The sequence below is a fragment of the Eremothecium gossypii genome, chromosome I (assembly GCF_000091025.4).
Source record: "Eremothecium gossypii ATCC 10895 chromosome I, complete sequence".
Taxonomy (NCBI): domain Eukaryota; kingdom Fungi; phylum Ascomycota; class Saccharomycetes; order Saccharomycetales; family Saccharomycetaceae; genus Eremothecium; species Eremothecium gossypii.
This window is the reverse complement of record NC_005782.2, coordinates 496,222-516,498: the sequence shown is the minus strand read 5'-3', so window position 1 is coordinate 516,498 and position 20,277 is coordinate 496,222. Positions and strand designations below refer to the sequence as shown.

At 49.8% G+C, this 20,277-nt stretch overlaps 11 protein-coding genes across 11 annotated transcripts; 4 read left to right on the top strand and 7 right to left on the bottom strand.

Annotated features, from left to right (window-relative positions):
• Window positions 1-61: 61 nt before the first annotated feature.
• On the bottom strand, window positions 62-357 carry VMA21 (Vma21p; the record flags this gene model as incomplete). Its single annotated transcript, NM_207990.1, has 2 exons — window positions 62-275; window positions 338-357. 2 exons carry the CDS (start codon window positions 355-357, stop codon window positions 62-64), a joined length of 234 nt encoding a protein of 77 aa, NP_982637.1.
• Window positions 358-417: 60 nt separating this feature from the next.
• SRB5 (Srb5p) lies at window positions 418-1,284 on the top strand (the record flags this gene model as incomplete). The annotated part of the gene is made up of 1 exon (NM_207989.1): window positions 418-1,284. The coding sequence occupies one exon, from the start codon at window positions 418-420 to the stop codon at window positions 1,282-1,284; it is 867 nt and encodes a 288-aa protein (NP_982636.1).
• An 83-nt stretch (window positions 1,285-1,367) lies between these two features.
• NOP7 (mRNA-binding ribosome synthesis protein NOP7) lies at window positions 1,368-3,158 on the bottom strand (the record flags this gene model as incomplete). Its single annotated transcript, NM_207988.1, has 1 exon — window positions 1,368-3,158. The coding sequence occupies one exon, from the start codon at window positions 3,156-3,158 to the stop codon at window positions 1,368-1,370; it is 1,791 nt and encodes a 596-aa protein (NP_982635.1).
• Window positions 3,159-3,439: 281 nt separating this feature from the next.
• Window positions 3,440-4,012, top strand: GTF1 (glutamyl-tRNA(Gln) amidotransferase subunit F; the record flags this gene model as incomplete). Its single annotated transcript, NM_207987.1, has 1 exon — window positions 3,440-4,012. The coding sequence occupies one exon, from the start codon at window positions 3,440-3,442 to the stop codon at window positions 4,010-4,012; it is 573 nt and encodes a 190-aa protein (NP_982634.1).
• Window positions 4,013-4,060: 48 nt separating this feature from the next.
• PCP1 (rhomboid protease PCP1) lies at window positions 4,061-5,068 on the bottom strand (the record flags this gene model as incomplete). Its single annotated transcript, NM_207986.2, has 1 exon — window positions 4,061-5,068. The coding sequence occupies one exon, from the start codon at window positions 5,066-5,068 to the stop codon at window positions 4,061-4,063; it is 1,008 nt and encodes a 335-aa protein (NP_982633.2).
• A 254-nt stretch (window positions 5,069-5,322) lies between these two features.
• Window positions 5,323-8,121, bottom strand: MDR1 (GTPase-activating protein MDR1; the record flags this gene model as incomplete). The annotated part of the gene is made up of 1 exon (NM_207985.1): window positions 5,323-8,121. One exon carries the CDS (start codon window positions 8,119-8,121, stop codon window positions 5,323-5,325), a length of 2,799 nt encoding a protein of 932 aa, NP_982632.1.
• Window positions 8,122-8,462: 341 nt separating this feature from the next.
• On the bottom strand, window positions 8,463-10,442 carry TEL2 (Tel2p; the record flags this gene model as incomplete). The annotated part of the gene is made up of 1 exon (NM_207984.1): window positions 8,463-10,442. One exon carries the CDS (start codon window positions 10,440-10,442, stop codon window positions 8,463-8,465), a length of 1,980 nt encoding a protein of 659 aa, NP_982631.1.
• A 274-nt stretch (window positions 10,443-10,716) lies between these two features.
• Window positions 10,717-15,573, top strand: ESP1 (separase; the record flags this gene model as incomplete). The annotated part of the gene is made up of 1 exon (NM_207983.2): window positions 10,717-15,573. One exon carries the CDS (start codon window positions 10,717-10,719, stop codon window positions 15,571-15,573), a length of 4,857 nt encoding a protein of 1,618 aa, NP_982630.2.
• RRG8 (Rrg8p) lies at window positions 15,553-16,419 on the bottom strand (the record flags this gene model as incomplete). Its single annotated transcript, NM_207982.2, has 1 exon — window positions 15,553-16,419. One exon carries the CDS (start codon window positions 16,417-16,419, stop codon window positions 15,553-15,555), a length of 867 nt encoding a protein of 288 aa, NP_982629.2.
• A 238-nt stretch (window positions 16,420-16,657) lies between these two features.
• On the top strand, window positions 16,658-17,356 carry AGOS_AAR087C (flavin reductase family protein; the record flags this gene model as incomplete). The annotated part of the gene is made up of 1 exon (NM_207981.1): window positions 16,658-17,356. The coding sequence occupies one exon, from the start codon at window positions 16,658-16,660 to the stop codon at window positions 17,354-17,356; it is 699 nt and encodes a 232-aa protein (NP_982628.1).
• A 143-nt stretch (window positions 17,357-17,499) lies between these two features.
• ASK10 (Ask10p) lies at window positions 17,500-19,923 on the bottom strand (the record flags this gene model as incomplete). Its single annotated transcript, NM_207980.1, has 1 exon — window positions 17,500-19,923. The coding sequence occupies one exon, from the start codon at window positions 19,921-19,923 to the stop codon at window positions 17,500-17,502; it is 2,424 nt and encodes an 807-aa protein (NP_982627.1).
• Between the last annotated feature and the right edge of the window lie 354 nt (window positions 19,924-20,277).

Sequence of the window (20,277 nt, the reverse complement as noted above, 5' to 3'; positions counted from 1 at the left end):
TGTTGCAGCGCGGAACGGTTCATTAAACACGCTTTATATAGAATATCATCGCCAAGTTAAGTTACTGTTGTTTCTTGGACTCTTTGCCATCTGACTGCGGCACGTCCTCTGAAAAAGCCATGATCACGTACGCAAACAGCACCACATTCGCTGCTAATGCCGCGAGGCCGCCGTTTACGAGCGTGTTACTCGTGTACTGCTGGGAGACGAAGAAGGTCAGAACTGGGAAACTGACCATGGCCAGGGTGAAGAACATAAGCTTCACAATCACGGACCTGCGGCGAGTTAGCTAAGAGATTCCTAGGTAGCAGATGTGCAATTCACTTGGGATACATACGTCGGGACATCAACGGCCATTTTGGTTGCTTAGTGGATAGTCGTGTTGACAGCATTAGTGGCAGGGGAGGTTCATCATTTATGGAAAAAGTTCACTGTGGCGATGTGCGGATACCAGCTGTTAATCGGACGGAAATAAGAGACAGTTATAGTGATTCAGGAGTCACTAGAATGGTCCAGCAGCTGAGCCTATATTCCGTTATTGACGAAGGATCATTTGATCTGCTTATAGCGACGATATCTGCGCTTTCGGGAAGATCTCCGGTGCTCTTCGCTAACTACAACCACGTTGCGCATCCGAACCCTAACTATGCTATCGAGAAAGTTAATGCCAAGAACCAGCTTGTCGAACAGACGCGGGTGCAGCTGATGCAGGAGATCCCGTTTGAGAAGCTACAGACGGAGGAGTACAGCTACAAGTTGTGTACCAAAATGACCGGCGATGGGCCGCCAATAGAGACAGAGTACCTGAACTCGCTGATGCGCAGCTGCGGCGACGGCACGCGGCCGTGGAGTCTCAGTTTGTGGGATATCCCGTCGGCGGGCAAGGACAGGAAGGTGTGCACACAGGCGGTGGTTGAATCAGTGGTGACCAGCACCGGGGGCGCGCATTCGTCCATCCTGAGCTTTCTTGCGGAGCTGGGGTACGTGCCCGGCTATCAGTTCGTGCAGCTGGGGACACAGTTCTACCTGGAGAACGGAATTGTCTTTCAGATCAGCAAGCTGTGGGCACTGCACGGCGAGAGCGGCAAGACCTCTGCCGTGACAAAAGACGGATTCCTAATCAAGGCATATCTGAACGTGCCCAAAGCCACCGATCTCGAGTCCATTAACCAGGGCACGGCACATCTGCAGCAGCTGAAAAGAGAGCTGCGAGACTACCTGGAGCTCTCGATTCCCGATAGGAAGTCCATGGATTCACGTGTGGGGCACCTGAACGATTTCTGACTGGTCTGTAGAGATTGATGTAGTATACAGGTCTATATGTTAAGTATACAGGAAGGCTGCCACTGCGGACTAAATTCGAAAGACTAGTTTTCCAACTTCTTCAACTTGGCCTTGGTCTTCGCGATCTGCTTCTTCTTCTGCTTCAGGGTTTCTATTTCCTGTTCTTTCTGCTGGTTGGAGTACTTCATCTTCTTGAATAGCTTTCTTTGCTTGTTACTCATCATGATCAGCTTCAAGTCCTTTTCCTCCTCCTCTTCGGTCTTTCTCTTCTTCTGTTTCGACGCCTTCTTGGAAGGAGCGGCACTGTCTGCTGCCTCAGAGTAGGTCACACCTTGGGCTTCCAATTCTAGCTCTTTCTGTGCCCGTAGCTCCTCGGCCTCGGCCTCATCCTCCTCGTCCTCTTCGGCGGCTAGGGTGGCCTCCTCGTCGCCCTCAGCCTCATCAGAAACCTCTTCCTCTTCCTCACTTTCAGCCTCTTCTTCAGCGAGTTCCGCAGCAGGGTCGTAGCCAACCGAATCACCCCATGGCGATAGATGGGGTGGCAAAGATTCGCCTGGTAGATATAGGTTAGCTGGAACAAGCTCACCCTTGTTGATGGAGTCAAAGACCCACTGGGGCTGGATGTAGGTTCTACCAGCAACCTTGTTCTTCACGACTGGGCGGTCTACCAGCTGATGAGTAACCTTGCTGACATCAACATTGGCCGCATCTGCCTGGTCCAACGCAGCCTCTGATATAACGGAGCCTCCGCACGACACAATCAAAAACTCGAGAATATCCACTGGAACTTCCCTACCAATGTAAAAGACAAATTCGCTGAAAAGAGTGGAGGTTGGAGAGTCGTACTGGGACGGCTGTTCAAGGATATCACCGTGGTTTTTATTCTTATCTTCGAAGTCGTCCAGCTCTATGTTGGTCACCTGCTCGTTACTGTCCGCATCCCCTTCATCAGCCTCGCTGCCAGCCTTGTCATCAGCCTTCATCGCATGACGCAACGCCTTCTTGTCTAGCACTTGCACCTCCTGATTCTCAGAATCAGCCGAGCCATCGACGGAAGACAGGAATGGCGCGTCTTTGGATTCCAAAATGTATGCGCTGATACCACCGATGAGTTTGTTCTTCTTGATGTCCAACTTTGGTGGGTAAACTAGCCCGTTGTCGGTGTACAGCTTATACAGCACAAAATGCAATAGCGTGGAGTAAAATTCGAGGAACGTGAGCATGATCCGGAAGTCAACGTCAGATGGAATGTTTTCCGGGAACTTGTAGGGAACGAGCCATCTGACTTCCTCGCCGCGCACGTTGGCCTGGTAGTACACACCCTTGATCGAGACAAACACCTTTCTAACGAGGCGTTCACGCGCAATCAGCGCAAGCCACTGGTTGCACAGCTCCTGTGCGTCCTTCGTCACACGGGTTGACACCTGGTCCGTCGCTGGCAGGTTGGCAAACAGGAACAGCATGTTTAGCGCGTCGTCCAGGTCGCGCAGCGCATCAGCAAAGCTAGGGTACCGCTCCTTGATGATGTGGTCTAGCTTGTAGTGCGATTTGTTCTCCTCCAGCTTCTTCGCAGACGACACTTCTCCACGGCCCAGCGCCCGCGTCAACTTCTTCGCAAACGTCTTATGCTCGCGGAACTTCGCCAACACCGGCTCGTGCTGCAAGTACTGGATATCTTTGTAGTAGTAAAAGGTCGTAGGCGCGGTTGAGCCCTTGTTGGCCTTCTTCTTGTTCCGGGGTTCCCGGGGGTAGATGCCTTTGAAGATACATAATCTTCTGAAGTCTGCCAACGATATCTGTAGCTTGCGCACAGCCTGAGATCTCGTCACAAAATTCCTCGCGTTACCAGTGGTGTTCTTCTTCTTGACCCTCATGCTGCTTCTGACTGCTGATATGCTATTCTCTCGAGAGCGAACAGTATGGCTTCAAGAATAGCTCATCGCATCTTAAAAGTGCAGTAGCTCATCGCCTTTATGGCTGAAAAATTTTCCAAAAAGAAATACCGTCACGTGACACAAGAAGTTGACTCGAGCGGGCTCAGGAGCTGCTCATCGTCTCCTGAATGGCGGAACCGACTGGGCTTCATACCGATCATGCCCTTTGCCGGAGTCGTCCTGGGTGTGACTGATTCGCGTGTGCATGGAAACCGTTTTCTATGCCGTTGGCTCGCCTAGTAGAAGGTGAAAAGCATGATGAATGCACCTACGTCGCAGCCTCATCTCTCTTGATTGGACGTCACAAGATGCTAAGATCTTTAATATACGCCTCGCGCCGCTGGAGCTCTTCGGTGGGAGCTAGATTCAGCTCGCGGGAAGAGCTCCAGGCGTACCTCGCAAGACCAGCATGGCAGCCGGAAGACTATCTGCCCAGTGCGGAGGACATCGCCAGACAACAGCTATCTGAGGAGGAAACTCGCAAGTTGCTAAAGCTATCTGGTCTGCCGGAGGCCGATATTCAGGAAGTACGGCGCCGGCTGGCTACCCAGCTTTCGTTTGTGAGTCAGCTCCAGAGCGTAGAGGTTGACGACTGCGCGGACCCGCAGTACGCAAAGGCGATGCAACGGCACCCCGCCGCGATTGGCTATGAGGAGCTGGTACGCCGTGCGGAATTAGATGCCAAGGACACATCGCTGGGGGAGAAGAGCGGTAGCTGGGACAGCACCGCGACCGCAACGCTGAAGAAAGACGGTTACTTCGTCTTGCGTGAGGGACTGCTGCAGAAGCGCTAGGATAGACCTAGATATACAGTTTATACGTAACTACATGATCTGCTCGCATCAGAACCGGGGGAATGAGATCAGTCTCCTGGCTCTGCGCTGCTGCTGTATCTTGCGCGACATCCACCAGCCATACAGCAGGCCCATGGCGGTGCCGCCTACGTGTGCTGCGTAGTCAAACGTGCCCCAACGGAATACACAGCCCGCGAGGTTCCAAGTTGTCATACCCAGGAACCCTACCCAGGCGTCAATCGGAATTGGCAAGAAGAACAGCATGATCTTGGAGTTGGGCGCAAGGTATGAGAACATCGCGAACATCCCGAAGAGGGCGCCACTGGCGCCCAGACTGGGACCCATCAACGCAATACGGGCAATACGGGGATACCAAAGTGAGAATAGGGACGCTCCGAGCGCGCTGTTCATATAGAGACTGGCAAAGTTTGCAGGGCCGAGAGACATGGCCAGACTGGTGCCAAAGGACCAAAGACAGATCATGTTCATCCCAAAGTGCCAGAACTCCTGGTGCGAGAATGCACTGCCTATCAGTGACCACTTGCTGTAGATGTGGTCCTTCTGCAGCAATGCGTACCTTTGAAGTGGGAGCCAGAAGCGTGGGCGCTGCCATAGCCCGAATACGACACAGTTTAAGCCAATGATGGCATATGTCAAATGTGCAGGATGCGCCTTGAAGTATGAGAATGGAGGAAGGTCGAACAGAAAAGGCGTCCCGAAAAAGGTGCCTGTCATGAACAGCAGCCCCCAGCCCGTGATCCGCAGTAGCTGATTGTTCGGGTGGCCAGGCGAATATTGCTGGAAGCGGTTCAGGCGCGTATATTTGCTCTGCGGACCGCCAAAGTACCCGCCGAGGTTACTCTTGCTGGTCGTACTAGAGAAGTTGCGCACTGCCCTAGCAAGTGCGGTGCTAGGTACGGGATTTAGCTTCGCCAGTAATGGTGTGAAGACGTTGCGAAATGGCACAGACGCCTGTACTGGTCGCACTTGCAAGTGGATAGCGTTGCTAAGAAAGAAACACCGCCCATACGAGCGCGTGAACGTAGATAAGCTCATGGTCAGCAATCAACAAGCCTAATGATGATCTTCCTTACAAAATGAGGTTCTAAAGCGACGTTAAAAAGGGATGCCCAACGCTATGTTCGACACCTATGGAATATCCGTATGAATGACTGTGTATCATTAACGACGGTACTTCCTTACAGGGCAATGGCAGGATGGTAACGCCGAGTAATGTCCAATAATCATCATATATACTCTAGTTATACGCTATGAGGGGTCATTTGATGTATTGTTCGTTCGCCTATCGGCTATGCTTCAAATTCGATGAGGTTGGGCAGCTCGCCATTCGTACCTGCGGGTGGCATGTTCACTTTCTCTAGTCTCTTTTGTGGGCGGTTGTCTTCGTCTTGGTCCATGTCAAGGTCCAAGAGATCACCAGAAAGCAACTTGGAGTGTTCATCTGGATGCTCAGTGGTGAAGTCGTCTAGATCGTCCTGGCGCTCATCTAGTGGTTCGGAACTATTGCCCCTGGTGGCCACTGAGTCGACACGGCGACGAACTTCGTGGGCCACACGGCGACCGTCTGCGATCAATCCGTCAAACACGTTCTTGAGCGCCTTCACCTTACCATCGAAGAAGGTTACTGGGCTGTCTACGCGGACGGAATTCCTGAGCGTATGCGCAAAAAAGAGCTCATATGTTTCATCGGCCAAGATTATCATGCGGAAAGTAGGCAGATCAATGACGCATGGCTTTTCCGGATGCAATGCGACATTGGCTCGCATTGGGTCGAGCTCTTTGTTAGCCACCGTGTCGGGGTCTCCGCGGGTCATCTCGGTAGGTGAGGCTGGGGCTGCGTCGCGTGGCGCTGACGAAGGCTCCACAGGCCGCGCGTACTCGAAGCAGCGGTTCAAAAAGTTACTTGCAGCCTGCAGATACCGTTCAAGCTGTTGTTGCTTATACTTCTGATCGTCAATCTCAACGCCACGAGGTATTTCTATATCTTCAAGGTTCGATAGCTCGCTCTGCTGCACAAGGTTTTCTGCAATGTCATTTTCGATGGCCTTCTGCGTGATCTTATCGGCACACCTTCCAGTTTTCCATGGTTCTGTGAGGAACAGTAGACCTTCCGACATTTGCAAAATCTCCTCCCTTTGAACCTCCCCTTTCTTGGAATCTTCATACAAACTGAAAAAGTTATTCATTGTTTCCATTAGGTCGTTGCTTACCAACTTATCGACCCCTGAAATGACATCGCCAAGGGATAGCTCACCACTAGAGGTGATATCCCAATTATTGAAAAGCCTGCGTAGGAAGGATTCCTTCTGTTTCTGGTAGCTGAGGTTCTCCTCAGAATCGCTCTTCTTGCACCACTCACAAAATTTACCTAGGAACTGGACAAACGCTGGGAAGTCCATTCTGGAGGAGCCTGTGCCCAATCCGATCTTATAGGACTCAATGCTCTCATAATAGATGTCGTAGATATTGGATATATGTTCCGACTTCAAATGCCTCACGGGAGGAATGGTTCTCATTTGTGTCCGCTTTGCAAATGTTTCTATATTCTGGAGAATAACCTTTTTGTGCTTGTTCCTCTCTATATCCACCATTTCAGCGGTGATGACATCAAAGCGCTTAAAAGCCACAACTAGCAATTCTTGGAATTTCGTCACGCGTTGGTATTTGGGATCTGTTGCATCCGGATATGCACTGTGTTCCAAGGTCTGGAAATAGTTCTTTAAAATTGCAATAAACATGCCATCCTCGTCAACTTCCAAGAGATCTTCCAAATTAACCTTCAAAACAGCTAGTGCCACTTGGAAGAGCGCCTTGGGTCCATTCAGGAAGAACAAATCCAATACCCTGAATGCAAAGATTAGTGGCATTGATGTAAAGAAAAGGGAAAGGAACCAGGGTAGGGACACCGTCGATAGTTGTATATCATTCCTCACAATGTGGTCCCATAGCTCGGGTAGTTTATTTTCTACAAATGATTCGAACACTTTCTGGTCTAGCAATGCTCCGTACATCGTTTTCGAGTAGTAACCTGGGAGATAGGAATCACATAGCTTGCCCAAACACCAGAAAGCCTGCTCCTCAGTCATAAAAATTAGCAACGCGGCAACAACAATGTTCATGGCCTGGCAGTATCCTACATCTGGATCCTTCCATGAATATGTTACGAGCACATTCCGAAGCCGCTCTATGCCCTCGGGGCCCTGGTACGCTGCATACTCGGGTAGCGACCTGCTCAAATCCTTCTCAATTTCATCGATCGCCTGCGAATGCTTCTCCTTATTTTCTTTACCAATACGTTGGTATTCTCCCTGCGATGAAAACCGAAGATACATTGAGCCAGAACACAATTCCCAAATCTCGCCCCTTAGCCTATTGGGAACACCGACCCTAATCAACCTGTGAAACATGTGGTTTCTTAGGAGACTTAGATTGGTGCCATTCTTCTTGAAGTAGTCAAACCACAACCGTAGTTTCGCCTTCTCTTTGTGTGCTATGGGATCGCCAGGGTACTTGAATAGTTGTCCTAGTCCACCTGCTGGGGGCTGCAGATCTGGCTTATGCTGCAGGTTCTTGGAAATAATATACTCCGAGTAGCAGGTCTCTAGAAATGGTCCAAGAAGCTTGGTATTCTTGATATTCTGGCGTAATTGGACCTTCAACAAGTGCGAAAACTCCTCGGAAGCGTACCGTGGCCCTACAAATTGAACCATGAAGGTCGCCCCCGAGTATAGCTGGATATTAAGACAGAACGCAAAAGACGTGCTCGCTGCGCGCTCCACACGCTTGATTGTCGATAGGTTCATCGTGAACGCGCAGGTGTTGTGGTCTAGCGAATCCCGGAACACCAAATAGTGCGCTGTGAGATACAAACGTCCCGAGTACACATATGAGGGCTCCCCTTCTGCCGTGTACGCCCCACGCACAGAAATGTCCACATTCATATCCTTTAGTATCTGCTCATCGTCTGGCAACCGATATTCCAAGCGAAACCGTTCATCTCTGCTTAAGGGCGATGTGAGGTTATCCGAAAGTATATCCAAGAACGATATCTGTGACGCCTTCTGACGAAGAGCTTGAAAGAATGACATGCCCCCTGAAACCACCTTAGAATCACTTGTTCAAACGAATTCTCCAGGGAAGTAGGTGTTATGATAACCTTCAGCCATAGTGCTCACAAGTACTCAGGTGAAGGGATCGGATATGTTTTCCAAATCCGGGTAACAAGACTTCACATCTCTGTAGAGTTACAAAGATGATGTACTAGCAGATACTGCCGGCCACAGAGACTCCAAGAGATGCATTGCGAGGTTTACATGTGTGTAGGCGTGCAATTGGCGCTCTATAGATCTCATACTAATGCATGGTAGTGGTCGGGATACAGTTTGCAAGCAGGAGTTGTCCACAGATGCGCTGACACATGCGCGACGGGCTACTCAATGCTGATATCGTGCGCCTCAGCGTCCTGCAAAACGTAGCTCATGAGTTCGGACATCCGGTCAAATTCTGCATGCGGGTTGGCGGCTGCAAGAATAAGGCGCAGGGTGCTTAGGTAGTGCTTTTTGAACAGGGCGTCAAAAGTGCCCAGGTCGATGCCATTCAGCCACGCGTGCGCCAGCGGGAAGAAAAACGCAGGTGCATGCTTCCGAAAGGCGTTCGGACGTTCTGGTGCTGGCGCTGAGTCAAGTTTGCGCGACCGCCAGACGGTGTGGTGTGCAGAGATGGTCCCCTCGGAGCTTGTACCGGATTCGCGGCTTTCAAGGGCTCTTGATGGTGCGTCATTTCTGGGCAGGCGGCGTGTGGGGAAATCAAAGACGGGTTTGAGCACGTATTTGTCTTCCAGCCCCCGCAACTCGCGCGCAGCGAGCGCCAAAGCAGATAGTATGGCCATGCGCTGCTGCAGCGACAAATCTGCCTGAAATAGCAGGTGCAACAGATCGGTGACCTTTTCCGGCACAGCAACCAGGAGGCTGACAAGCGCATTTATGCGGTACTCTTCAAAATCCTGTTCGCTCTGCGAATTTGAGATGGTCGCCACGGCGGTCAGCATCGCGGGCGCGTAGAAAGACACCTCGCTCACAAAAGCTTGCTTTTGCCGCACGAGCTTGATTGTAAGCTTCAGCAGCCGTAGCGGGCCTCTTTCTGAAAGATCTGGTGCCTCCAGCTCCACCAGGAGGTCTTTCAGAAACACGATTTCTCTTCCGCGCCGCTCACCATCGCTGTCTACATCGCTGTCGTCACTATCCTCGAGTGTGAGAGCACCAAGTTGAGGCTCAACGGCAGAATTATTGACATAGGCGCTCGCTCTCGGAGTTGTGATCTCTTCGAAGCATATGGTGCCCTTGGGACGCAGTGGTGGGACGGGCAGCTTGATATGCGCGGCTTCATACTTCAGCGACTCACCTGCAACAGCCTTGGCAATCGACATCGTCCGATCGCGTACCGCCCCATCTTCGGACGCTAGCCTAAATGTTACTGCGCTCAGGAATTGTTGGTCGTGGACGATCTTCTCTAGTTCAGGACCGGCCATACGCGCAATAAGGATAGCAAAGAGGTTGCATCTCTTCTCGTCATCTGTATCTGGGGTGCCAAACATCCCGAGGCATATCTTCAGCAGCGCTTCGCAACCGCTCTCCGGCAGCACCTGCACTATAGCGCTTTGTAGATGCACCGAGTTTACCTTATGCAGCTCCAGCAGGTTAAAAAGACGGTAATCCAGCGTTAACAGGAGATCGTATGCAGCCTGGACATTGCTAGCTTCCACAAGGCGGCCTAATGTCCGCAGAAGGAAACCGTTGACCAGCTGGCGTTGCACCACGCCCACACGCTGGTTGCAGATCTTGCAAAATATCTGCCATCGGACTTCGCAAAGCACTAGATCCACGAGCGCGTCTGCTGCTTGCGTAGGATGGAACCTCAACAGCGCCACAAGGACCTCTGCATCCTCGGGGGCGCCTGCACCTTTCTCAAACCATGTCTGCAGCTGGGGCGTCAGCAGACTGACGTATGCCGCCGCACTTAGCGTATGGGCAAGTACGTTGAACACCCTACTACCAAAAAACAACGCAGTAACTAGCCGCCGTTGCGTGGGCCCTCCTCCCGCGAGCTGGTGGGCCAGCGCACCTGGCTCTCTTTCCAGCGTCTCACGCAGCACTCGCTGATAGATCCCTGCCTCCGGACGGCCACGCACCTGCTGCGCAGCTACTACCACCTGCGACATCAGAACGCTCGACTTGCCACACAGCCGCCGCAACATCGCCTGTAAACGACTAGGCAGTGATTCGTAAGCGGTCACCACTCGCTGCAACACCACCAGGGCTGCCTCTGGAGCCATAGGGCTCTGCTCCAATTCAGAGAGCACCTGCTCCATCACCTCAACATTTGAAGTGGTCTCAAGTACCTGAAAATGCATCCTCGCCCTGTACCGTGCTTCTGTACTGCGGTCACTGCGTATAAACTGCTACAATCTCATCTCCACGGGATGTTACGGGCTGCTCGAGGATTACTGTCCGGCATACAGGGTACAAAGTGCACCCGTATCATCGGACAAAGGTAAACACAAACATAATATAATTGAAAGAAGAAAAGCCACATCATGTTTACAACTAGTGGTTGCAATGAGCTAAGAGCGATTAGCAGGTGAGAACAACTTATAAGTGCTAGCTGAGTGGGATAAAGGCGGTATTATGGCTAGAGAAAAGGAAGTACTAAATGTCATTAACCTGAATACGCCCATAATGCGGAATTCGTGGACGGGAGCGGCAGGTGGGACTACAAAACACGAAAAACCTCTAGTCGAGGCATTCAATAGCAGCACCAATCGGTTGCATTTTGTAGATCGGCTGCCCTTTGACGTAACAGAGGGCTTCCGCGAGGTGCAGCGGTTTGTGCAAGAGGGTAAGGGGGAGGCAGACAAGGTGCGCGAGGCGTTGACGGGGCTCTATAGGGAGCTCAAGCAGCGACACCAGCTCGGGCGGGTGGCAGAGGTTTCTAGGCAGCACATGGGCGTGGTGGTGCGGCTTTTAGAAGCGGGACAGGACGCGGCCGCAGCGCGGGAGGTGGTTGCCCTGTACAACCAGACGAACTACAGGCCGGCTGGAGGGCTAGGAGACGTATTGATGGCGGACTTTGGGGTGAGCAACGAACGGTATCTCAGCACGGCCAAGATCTTGGCGATGCAACTGATAATTCGGATGCGACAGGTGGAAAGCCACGCTGAAACGGTGGTTCGGATCTTCGCGGCGGACGAGCGGTATATATTACGCGATCCGAAGCTGAAAGTACACACCGTCGTGAAGCTCATATTGAATTTTTTCTCTTTGCTTCCGCAATACAAGGTGCTTTTCGCACTCAAGTTCCTTCAGTACGTGTCCCAGTTCCGGTTGGACTTCTCGACATACATCAAGAACATGGATCTCGCGAAATTCCAAAAACAGGTCCTAAAATTTGCAGGCGCAGGCTTGGAATCCAGTCTTCCTTTCCTTGACATCTACTATCGTTCCTATTCACAGCATATGACAAGCATTGGCAAACTTATGTGGCAGGATTTTCGTGTGCCTGACAGAGGAGACACCAAGCTCAATCCAGAAGATCCCATTATTCTACAGCAAATATTACACGGCCGGCGGACCCTCGACAATGCAGAATTCGATGCATACACAAAACATATTACTACAAAGCTTTCAAAAGGTGTCTCTCCCACAGACGCATTTCTAGGCGCACTCAAGGTTTACATTCTCAATTGCAGTTTGAAACGTTTACGCTTGCAGAAAGCACACGTTATACTTCTTGATAAAATTGCGATATTCATCAATACAAATGTGGTCCATGTGTCTGTCGAATCGATACATACGATACTGAAAAGTTTAGCTGAATATTTTATTGATGCCAAGGAATATAAGCGACTCAACAACGTCGTCAATATTTCATTCAACGCATATGTGATGTATAAGCATGAAAGCCTTATACGACTTGCAGCAGATCTCGAATTATTTCTCTTTATGTCCGTCAAACAGGACTGGTCAATGTTTACCAAGTTCGAGAAGTTTATTTCTGTCGCTTCAGGAGACATCTCAGTATCGCTCTTTGAACAGTGTTTCAATGTTTATGTTATGTTCGCGGATCCCTCATTGGCCGGCCTATGGGATGTCTGCTTGAACAAGTCGTTGAAGTGTTTCAAGAAATTGGGACTAACTAGTTACACAGACTTTAAGGCATCGTCCGAGCCAATGCTAGTGTTGGTATACAGTGGATTTGTTTCTGATATTTTTACAATACCTTATAATGGCTGGGCTCCGCTATCGAAAATGTTATTCATGGCATTAAATGGTGTCTATAAATTTGGCTATATGGATGTGGACTGTAAAATCAAAAGTGTTGATGTTTTGGCCAAGTATGAAATGTTGATCAAATCTACTTATAGTTTGAACATGGAGATGGAGACTCACGGTACATTACAACTATCCAAGATAGCCAATATGTACGTGAGTCGATGGGTTAGTTCGTTGCCCACGGATGAACGCATATCAGGTCTAGAAGTTCGTTTTGTTAAGGCTTTGGTACAGTACTTGAGGTTCAACAAATTTCACAAGAAACTTATTGAGCTATGCCAATTGCTTAAAAGCAAAGGCGAATATTACGAATCATTTAAAAATGATATAAGGGTGTGGCTATTGGAAGCTTATACTGCGTTAAAAATGGTCCAGGCTACCAAATTACAGATCCAGAGTGTTTTAAAAATTCACTCGTCGTTCAGTATAGAGCGAGCGACATTTGATTCGTTATATGAATATCTTTATGCAAGGTTGTTGATCATCTCATGGGAAAGGGATAATGATTCCTTTAACCATTTAGTACAAGAACTTCGGGTCAGTCAAACTAATTTTTTTGATATCAATAATAATTCGAATCTACCTGTCAGTCAATTTCTGAAACTACTACTTCTAAACATACGAATTGAAAAACTTGCATCTCTCCTACAATTCCACAATAATAACATGTTTGAATCACTTTTAGAGGCCAAAAAAGCTTTAAAACTCTGCCAATCTTTAATAAAGAAACAACAAAAGCTATCTCAATTCCACAGACTAGAAGTTATATCGTTACTACAAGATCTTTTTGCTCAAGTTATCGGTATTTATATCCAAGTCGGCGTATCAAAAGATTGCGAATTTTATGTGAAGGACTTTATGCGGGTAGTAGGTGAGCTGCAAGATTGGACACCGATCTATGACTGTTTGTGTTTTGTTTATGATTACTACAAACTTACGGAACAGAATCAATTGGCGTCTGCCACGCTAAGTCGCTTAAATAGAACGTTTGACATGCTTGATGGGAGCGAAAATATCGACGCATTGGCGAAATTCATGTACTATAATGATGAGCCGGACAAACTACGAAATTCTTTGGCATTGTTCTTCAGCGGTGATTTGGAAGATACATTCCTGGTTGACGAATGGAATTTAAGGTTGGGTATAGTAATAGAAAACACCAGGGAACAACCACAACTCAAAGCTCTGAGCGATGTGAATAAGAGTAACGAACTTTATCTAAGGATACTGAAACAAATGGAATTAGATCCCTTTTTCAGCAATATGTGCGAGTCTGTAATTGCGATACCTTCTTGTTTCTCTCCAAAAGTGGAAGAAATCAGACCTGCGGTATCAAATGTGTGGTCACCAGCGGGATCTCCTTACCATTCTCCAAGGCCGTCTTCTCTCACTCCCCGTGGGAAATGTTTACGACAGAAGTTCGATAGGTCTAATGCTATAAACAATCTACAGATGATTAAACGGCTTATTGAATCTGTGAACCTCGACGAGATGCAAAATCATGAGGTTTCGAAGACATCGTGCCTCTACTCTCTATCATTATCCTTTTTATCCAATATATCATCGAAGACCGATTTTCGACACGCTCTTATTAAGCGTTTCACCATGGCCGAGCTCCCGAAATATATGCCGATGTATTATGATAAAATGTTCTCGCGCATGGGCAATGAGGTATATGGCTCCTTTATGCCAATGGAAGTAAAAAGCATGTGCACTCCCTTTTTTACAGTTCAACAGAAAGTAGATGGAATCCAAACAAACTTTAACTCCTGGGATGAACCATTCCAAGCGATATCTGTTGATATCTGCAAATATAACGGCGATTTATTGCTCTCAAAGGTTGTATCCACAACGGGTAAACACTTTCATCTTCGTTTACCGCTAAACAGACACGAATCAAGAGACCTGTCCCAAGAAACATTGACTTTTGCACTCCTGATGGAAGAATTGAATGATATAATAGAGAAAAATAATAGAACGACGTCTATCGAGGTAACTAGTGTCATAAAAACCAAGGAAGACCGTCGTGAGTGGTGGGAGGAAAGGTATAGTCTAGATAAAAGGATGTGTGACTTGATGCGCCGCATTGAAGACTCTTGGATATGTGGATTCTGCGGTTTCTTCAGCCAAAAACAGCTCGATAAAAACCACTTTGCACTATTCAAATTAGGATTTCAAAAGGTTTTACAACAAAATCTTCCAACAAGAAGACAGTATGGAAACCCGTCTATGTTCTTACAGGTGGACGATTTCATATTAGAGTTATTTTTAAAGGTGGATTGGGATGCCCTTCCTCACGAAAAGAAGGTGGAATTCATGGAGGACTTGATATACTTCATCTTTGACATATTGCTTTTCCATGGCGAAGAAAATGCCTATGATGAGATTGACGTTCATCTCATACATATTCAACTTGAGGAACTAATTCACGACTATCATGCCAAGGCACCAGAGGCGCCAAGGTTAGGACACACGTTTCTGGTAATAAGCTCCGAATGCAGTTTGGTTCCATGGGAATCTCTCAGTATATTTTCCGATGCTTCTGTGAGCCGCGTACCATCCATAAATTTCCTTCACGAGCTACTAACTAAATTCAGAGGAGAGATCTCTCCAAAGATTAACCTAGACAGCAGACTTTCCATTGTTTTAAACCCGCATGGGGACTTGACCAGGACTGAACTGCGCTTTAAAGAACATTTTACCAGACTTTGTTGCGACTTGGGTTCAACACGGATAGTAACTGGCTCAAAGCCAGAAGAGGATGAATTCGTCAGAATGATCACGAACTCCAGCACGTTCATCTACATAGGTCACGGTGGGGGTGAGCAATATTTCAGATCTAAGACATTAAAGCTGCAAGACAACGCGGCGCCCAGCTTCTTGCTAGGATGTTCTTCCGCATATATGAAACAGTATGGTAAATTGGAACCTTCTAGCGTTCTCTACTCATATCTACTCGGCGGCTCGCCAATGGTTATTGGAAACTTGTGGGACGTTACAGACAAAGACATCGATGCCTTCACGGAAGCTATGTTCCAGAAGCTGGGAATTTTCCCCAGCCAGCGCGACCGATTTCTGAATGTCAGCGAGGCGGTATCTTCTTCTCGCGATGTCTGCCATTTGAGATACTTGAATGGCGCTGCACCAGTGGTATACGGCCTTCCATTCCGTTATAACACTACCGAACCTATGCTACCTGGAAAAGGTTATTAATCTGTACATAAACTTTAGCAAGCGCTCATTCTTCAGCACTTTAAGCACCAGTCCGTACTCGTGGTTCCTCAGCCGCAGATTGACCAGCTCCTCCAGCTCAGTGCATTTCAGACAACCCATGTTGAGTATAATCACAACTGGATCCCCTGGTATGCCCTTGCATTTGCGTAGTTCTATATCGTTTGCATTATCGGGGTCGTATGTAACCACCACATCCCAGTCCTCCAGCTCCACGCGCTCATGAGACGTCCCACTCATAGACAGGAGCACTTCCAGCCCCTCTTTTACCTTGCTGATCAATTGCGCAGAGTACTCCGCCAGCAGTGTATCCTTGTCGACTGCAATCTCCTCGCTGCTGAAGTAGCGCATGTCGGACTGCTGCAGCGCAACGGGCACGAACATCGCCTGTTTCGCACGCTGCAACGCGGCCTTCGACTGCGGCACGTACGAGCTCGACCCTGGCCCGCGTTCCTCTACAACGCTGATGATCTTCACTAACTTGCCGTCTGACGGTGCCTCCAGCGCCCTCGCTTTCGTCTGCATTAGGAAGCTCTTCGGGACGCGCAGATTTCCCAGCCTGTCCCAACGCATTGGCGCAGCAAGGAGCCCCGCAAATAAATTTCCCCGCAAGTTCCAGTCTGGCAAAATGTGTTGCCCCTCTCTCGTACCAAGCTCCGCCGCCAAGAATGACAGTCTTATGCGTTTCCCCGCCCAGCGGTGGAAATGCGTTACTAGCGGCGACTCTACATTCGGCAAAGTGGGCCTCGTTTTCCTCATTTTTCGACCATATACATGTTTCACTCCTTTGACAAGGAGCTCCGACATATCTGGAACTGACCTTGGCATGTTGAGACTCCTATGACTACTGGCGCTTTCTGTGTTGCGAACTGCGATGAGGTGACAATTTTTTAGTTTTTCAGTATATTTGAGATATCCCCATCAGACTTTTACAGCGCTCTTCTTTCCCATGAATTGGCATTAGATAGCTCCGTCGTGGGCTTGTTCATCTGAGTGCAGAAGTTAGATTTGGGAGTGTTGGGTCAGCAAGCATATTAATCACAGTAGCCGTGGATTTTGGCGAAGAATGCTTTCCAGGTCGGTGATCACCTTGCAAAGGGATGCTCTGAGACAGTATTATTCACATTATGTGACGCAACAGAAGTTCAAGGAGACGATGAGCCGTATATCGAACCAGGTGATGATTCTCACGACATCAAGCATGAAGGGCGTGACCCTGGGGAGCGCCACATCTCTTGCGCTGCAACCGCGCCCGATGATCCAGTTCAACCTTCAACTGCCGAGCTTCACATCGCAGGAGCTGCATAAACGGCGCAAGTTTGCGCTGCACCTAATGGCGCCTACCGAGCAGAGCGTCAAGCTGGCGCGACTGTTTAGCAAAGGCGCGATCCGACGGCCCGACTCCGGCGTGATGCCAACGAGGCCCTTTGAGGCGCTGGCCGCGGGCGCCGATTTCGCATTACACAAGACGAGCGCGTCCACGGGCGGCTCACTGGAGCCTGTGGTAGAGGATGAGATCTTGGACCACGGGCTGGACAAGCCTGCGCTGGGTGCGCGAACTGTGGAGCTTCCGGTGCTCGCGAGCGCAGAGCGCGTCCTCATCTGCGAATGCATTCGATGCTTCCGAGTGGGAGATCACGAGATATGGGTAGGAATGGTGGAGGAGATCCTCAGCCCTGCTAACAATGCTCCAAACAGCGCAGTAACGGGTGGTTTAATGTACTGTAATCGGCAATTCTTCAAAATTGGTTCGCCCATCGAATGAACGGATTCGTAGTTTCCCGCGGGTTGTATCACATCGACAGAATATTTATGAATACGTAATGTAAGACCACTTAAGTACAGGGATGTGGAGAGGTTGGCAGAACTGCCGTTACTTTTAATTACACATATCTATTGACCAGTTCCCTACTTTGATACCATCTCGGCCAGGGACTGGAAGGACAGATTCCGCTTGTGCTTCAGTACTAACTGTGTCTGTCTGCTTTTGATTGACGTTAAAGAGGGACTGCTAGTCTGCTTATAGAGACTCGGCCTTCCTGGCTGCTCCACATTTCCCGACTGGCTAGTGACGCGGAGTAAGGGTACGCTGCCCGATGGCGGAGCCCTGTCTGCTCTGCTTTGGGAAGACGGCACACTATCACGCTGCGGTTGGGAGCGATTTACGGGGATAGCAAAGTAACCACCGCTGTTATTGATGGATTCCGTACTCCTTGGGGAGGAGATGGAGCCACCACCGCCGGATTGGCCGACGCCAGGTTGGACAGCGTTCAGATTCCCCTCCGTGAATGTTGCTGCTGTATCAACTGGCGTAGGGCTCCGAGACTGCAAACTTGTGCCATCCGAAGATATGGTATTCGTTAAACTTGGTGCTCCTTGGAACGAGAGCCCGCTAGGCGTGAGAAGGGACATGTTTCGGTCGCCGGCCATGATTAAATTGCCATTATCGTCAAAAGCAGGCGTATTAATGGGCGAGGCGATATTGTAGCCAATGGGGCTCAATCCCTTGATATCAATAAATTGTGGTTTCTGCGCCCTGCCTGGACCCTCTGGAGGCGTGCCAATGCTGCTCTGACTTGCCTTGGAGGAGGCCCGCGAATGTGCCTTCACGATCTTCTCCTCGATGTACCGACAACGCTCTAGGGTCGAGTTGAAGCCCGCCAATTGCCTCAACTCGCCGCACCATTTCTTGAAATCCTTCTCAGACTGGGTGGTACTAGGCTTGAAAGTCCAGACATGGCCCTTTGTGATCTCGGATGTTGATGCTTTTGCTGAGGTCAAAGCTTTGCCAGGCTTCGCTGCGCCTTTCAACAATTTACCTAGGGAAACAGAGGACCTGCTCCCTTGCATCGATGTAAAACTGGTGCCTGACGAAGTTGCGCTCAGACCAGCTTCCTGAGAATCGATACCAGCCCATGTGCTACACAAGACAAACTTTTGTGGGAGTGCTTCGGTGACTGTAGATTCGTTCAGCGGAATGCTACCCAGAGGGTCGAAGTTGATCTTCTTCAATGATGGTTTCTCGCCGTTGTTCGCCATTTTGAAGAAGTCACTTGACTTGAACTCATGTAGATAATTGCTAGTCAGCACAAAATAGCCCTTGTTATAATTCTTCAGCAACTTCGATTTCTTCATTAAGTAGCCTGCTCTGATGCATTTAGCCATCGGCGATTTCATCTTCGGATACCGGATGTCAGAGAGTCTCCTGGGTGGGGGGACCGGATCAGAAGACTTCCAGTTCAAGAGACAGGTTGGATGGAGGCCAACAAAATCATCCCACTCTATGGTGGTCGGCTTGGACAGGATACCACGGCGCAGTTCCTGGCAGATTCCGTTAATCGCGGCGCAAGACTCAATGTCCATATAGTGAGCAAACTTTTGAAGTGCCGTTTGTATCTGACCGTAGACTATCTTCTCGAGTTCCATACCGGAGGTTTGCAAGTTAATGTAGGCCTCTTGCAAGTAGTTTTCCTCCAACAGTTGCCTCTTTAGTTGTAAGTCCAGCTGCAACTTCAAAAGGTAGGGGTCATGCTTGGGCTTTAGCCGTTGGCCGGTGCTCTTACTCGACGTGCTGTCCTCCGCCGTGGAAAGCAAGTCAACGGAAGCGATGTACTTCTGCAGCAGCTGGCCCGTCAGCGCTACCTGTTCATGAATGTTGGTCTTGAAGTCATTCGACAGCTCTTTGATTTCCTTGATCTTCGAACTGAGGTTCCTGCGCAGTTCTTCCAACTTGGGAATGACGACATTGTTCAGCTCGCGCGAAGCCTTGAGTTGCTGGTTGGAAACAGTCATGTGGTACTTTTTCAGCGACACTTGCAAGTCCTGGATCGACCCCGAGCCATATCTCAAAAACCCATTACTGCACCCCTCCTGCACCTGGAAGTAGCTGTCCTGCGCGCTCTCAGCGCCGCTTTGTGAGGGGCTACTGGGCCGCTTCAACTGCTCGACTACTTTATTGGTGCCCTCCTCAAGGTCGGCCAGGAAGCTGAACTTCACCGCGGACTTCAGGTGTGCATTGATCCGCGCGTGCTGCTCCTGCGCGGCTGCCACCTCGCGGAGATATGCAACCAGCGACTTCAGCAGCTTCCGCCACTTGTCAAACCGATCTGCCAGGATCGACGTCGGGTACTCGCGCACATACGACTGCGTGTCGTCGCCCAGGTGCCGATGGTCTCCGAGCGACTGCGGCACCGGAACGTCAACGTAGAACGGCGAGCTGTAGTGGTCCTTGGGCAGCACGCCCTCGAACTCTGTCACGTCGGCCAGCTCCAGCAGATAGTCATCGTCGCTGGAGCTGCCAGATTCTGCGTCTTCAATCGCGTCTAGCTGCATTGCTCTGTGCCCCGTCAAGCGCTCTCTGCCTCTTACCGCGGGGTAACCACTACTTATAGGGGATGCGTCGGAACAAATTCTTGAAAGTTGCTACGTTTTTGGAGGCGAAGCTACTCCTCGCTCTCCACGGAGAGGCGCAAGGCCCTGCCGTCCCGGGAACCCTATGAAAAGTCATATATACACCCGTCTGAGATCTGACGGCCGGCCCGTCAGGGCTGGCCTCCGCACGGCGAACAGCGCGCGCTCGGCGCTGCCATGCCAGCGGACATAAATAGTAGCCTGACGGTTTTCTCGAGCTGGCGCCAATTATTAGCACCCGTTTCGCAACGGCCTTCGAGCATCCGTCGAGGCGGC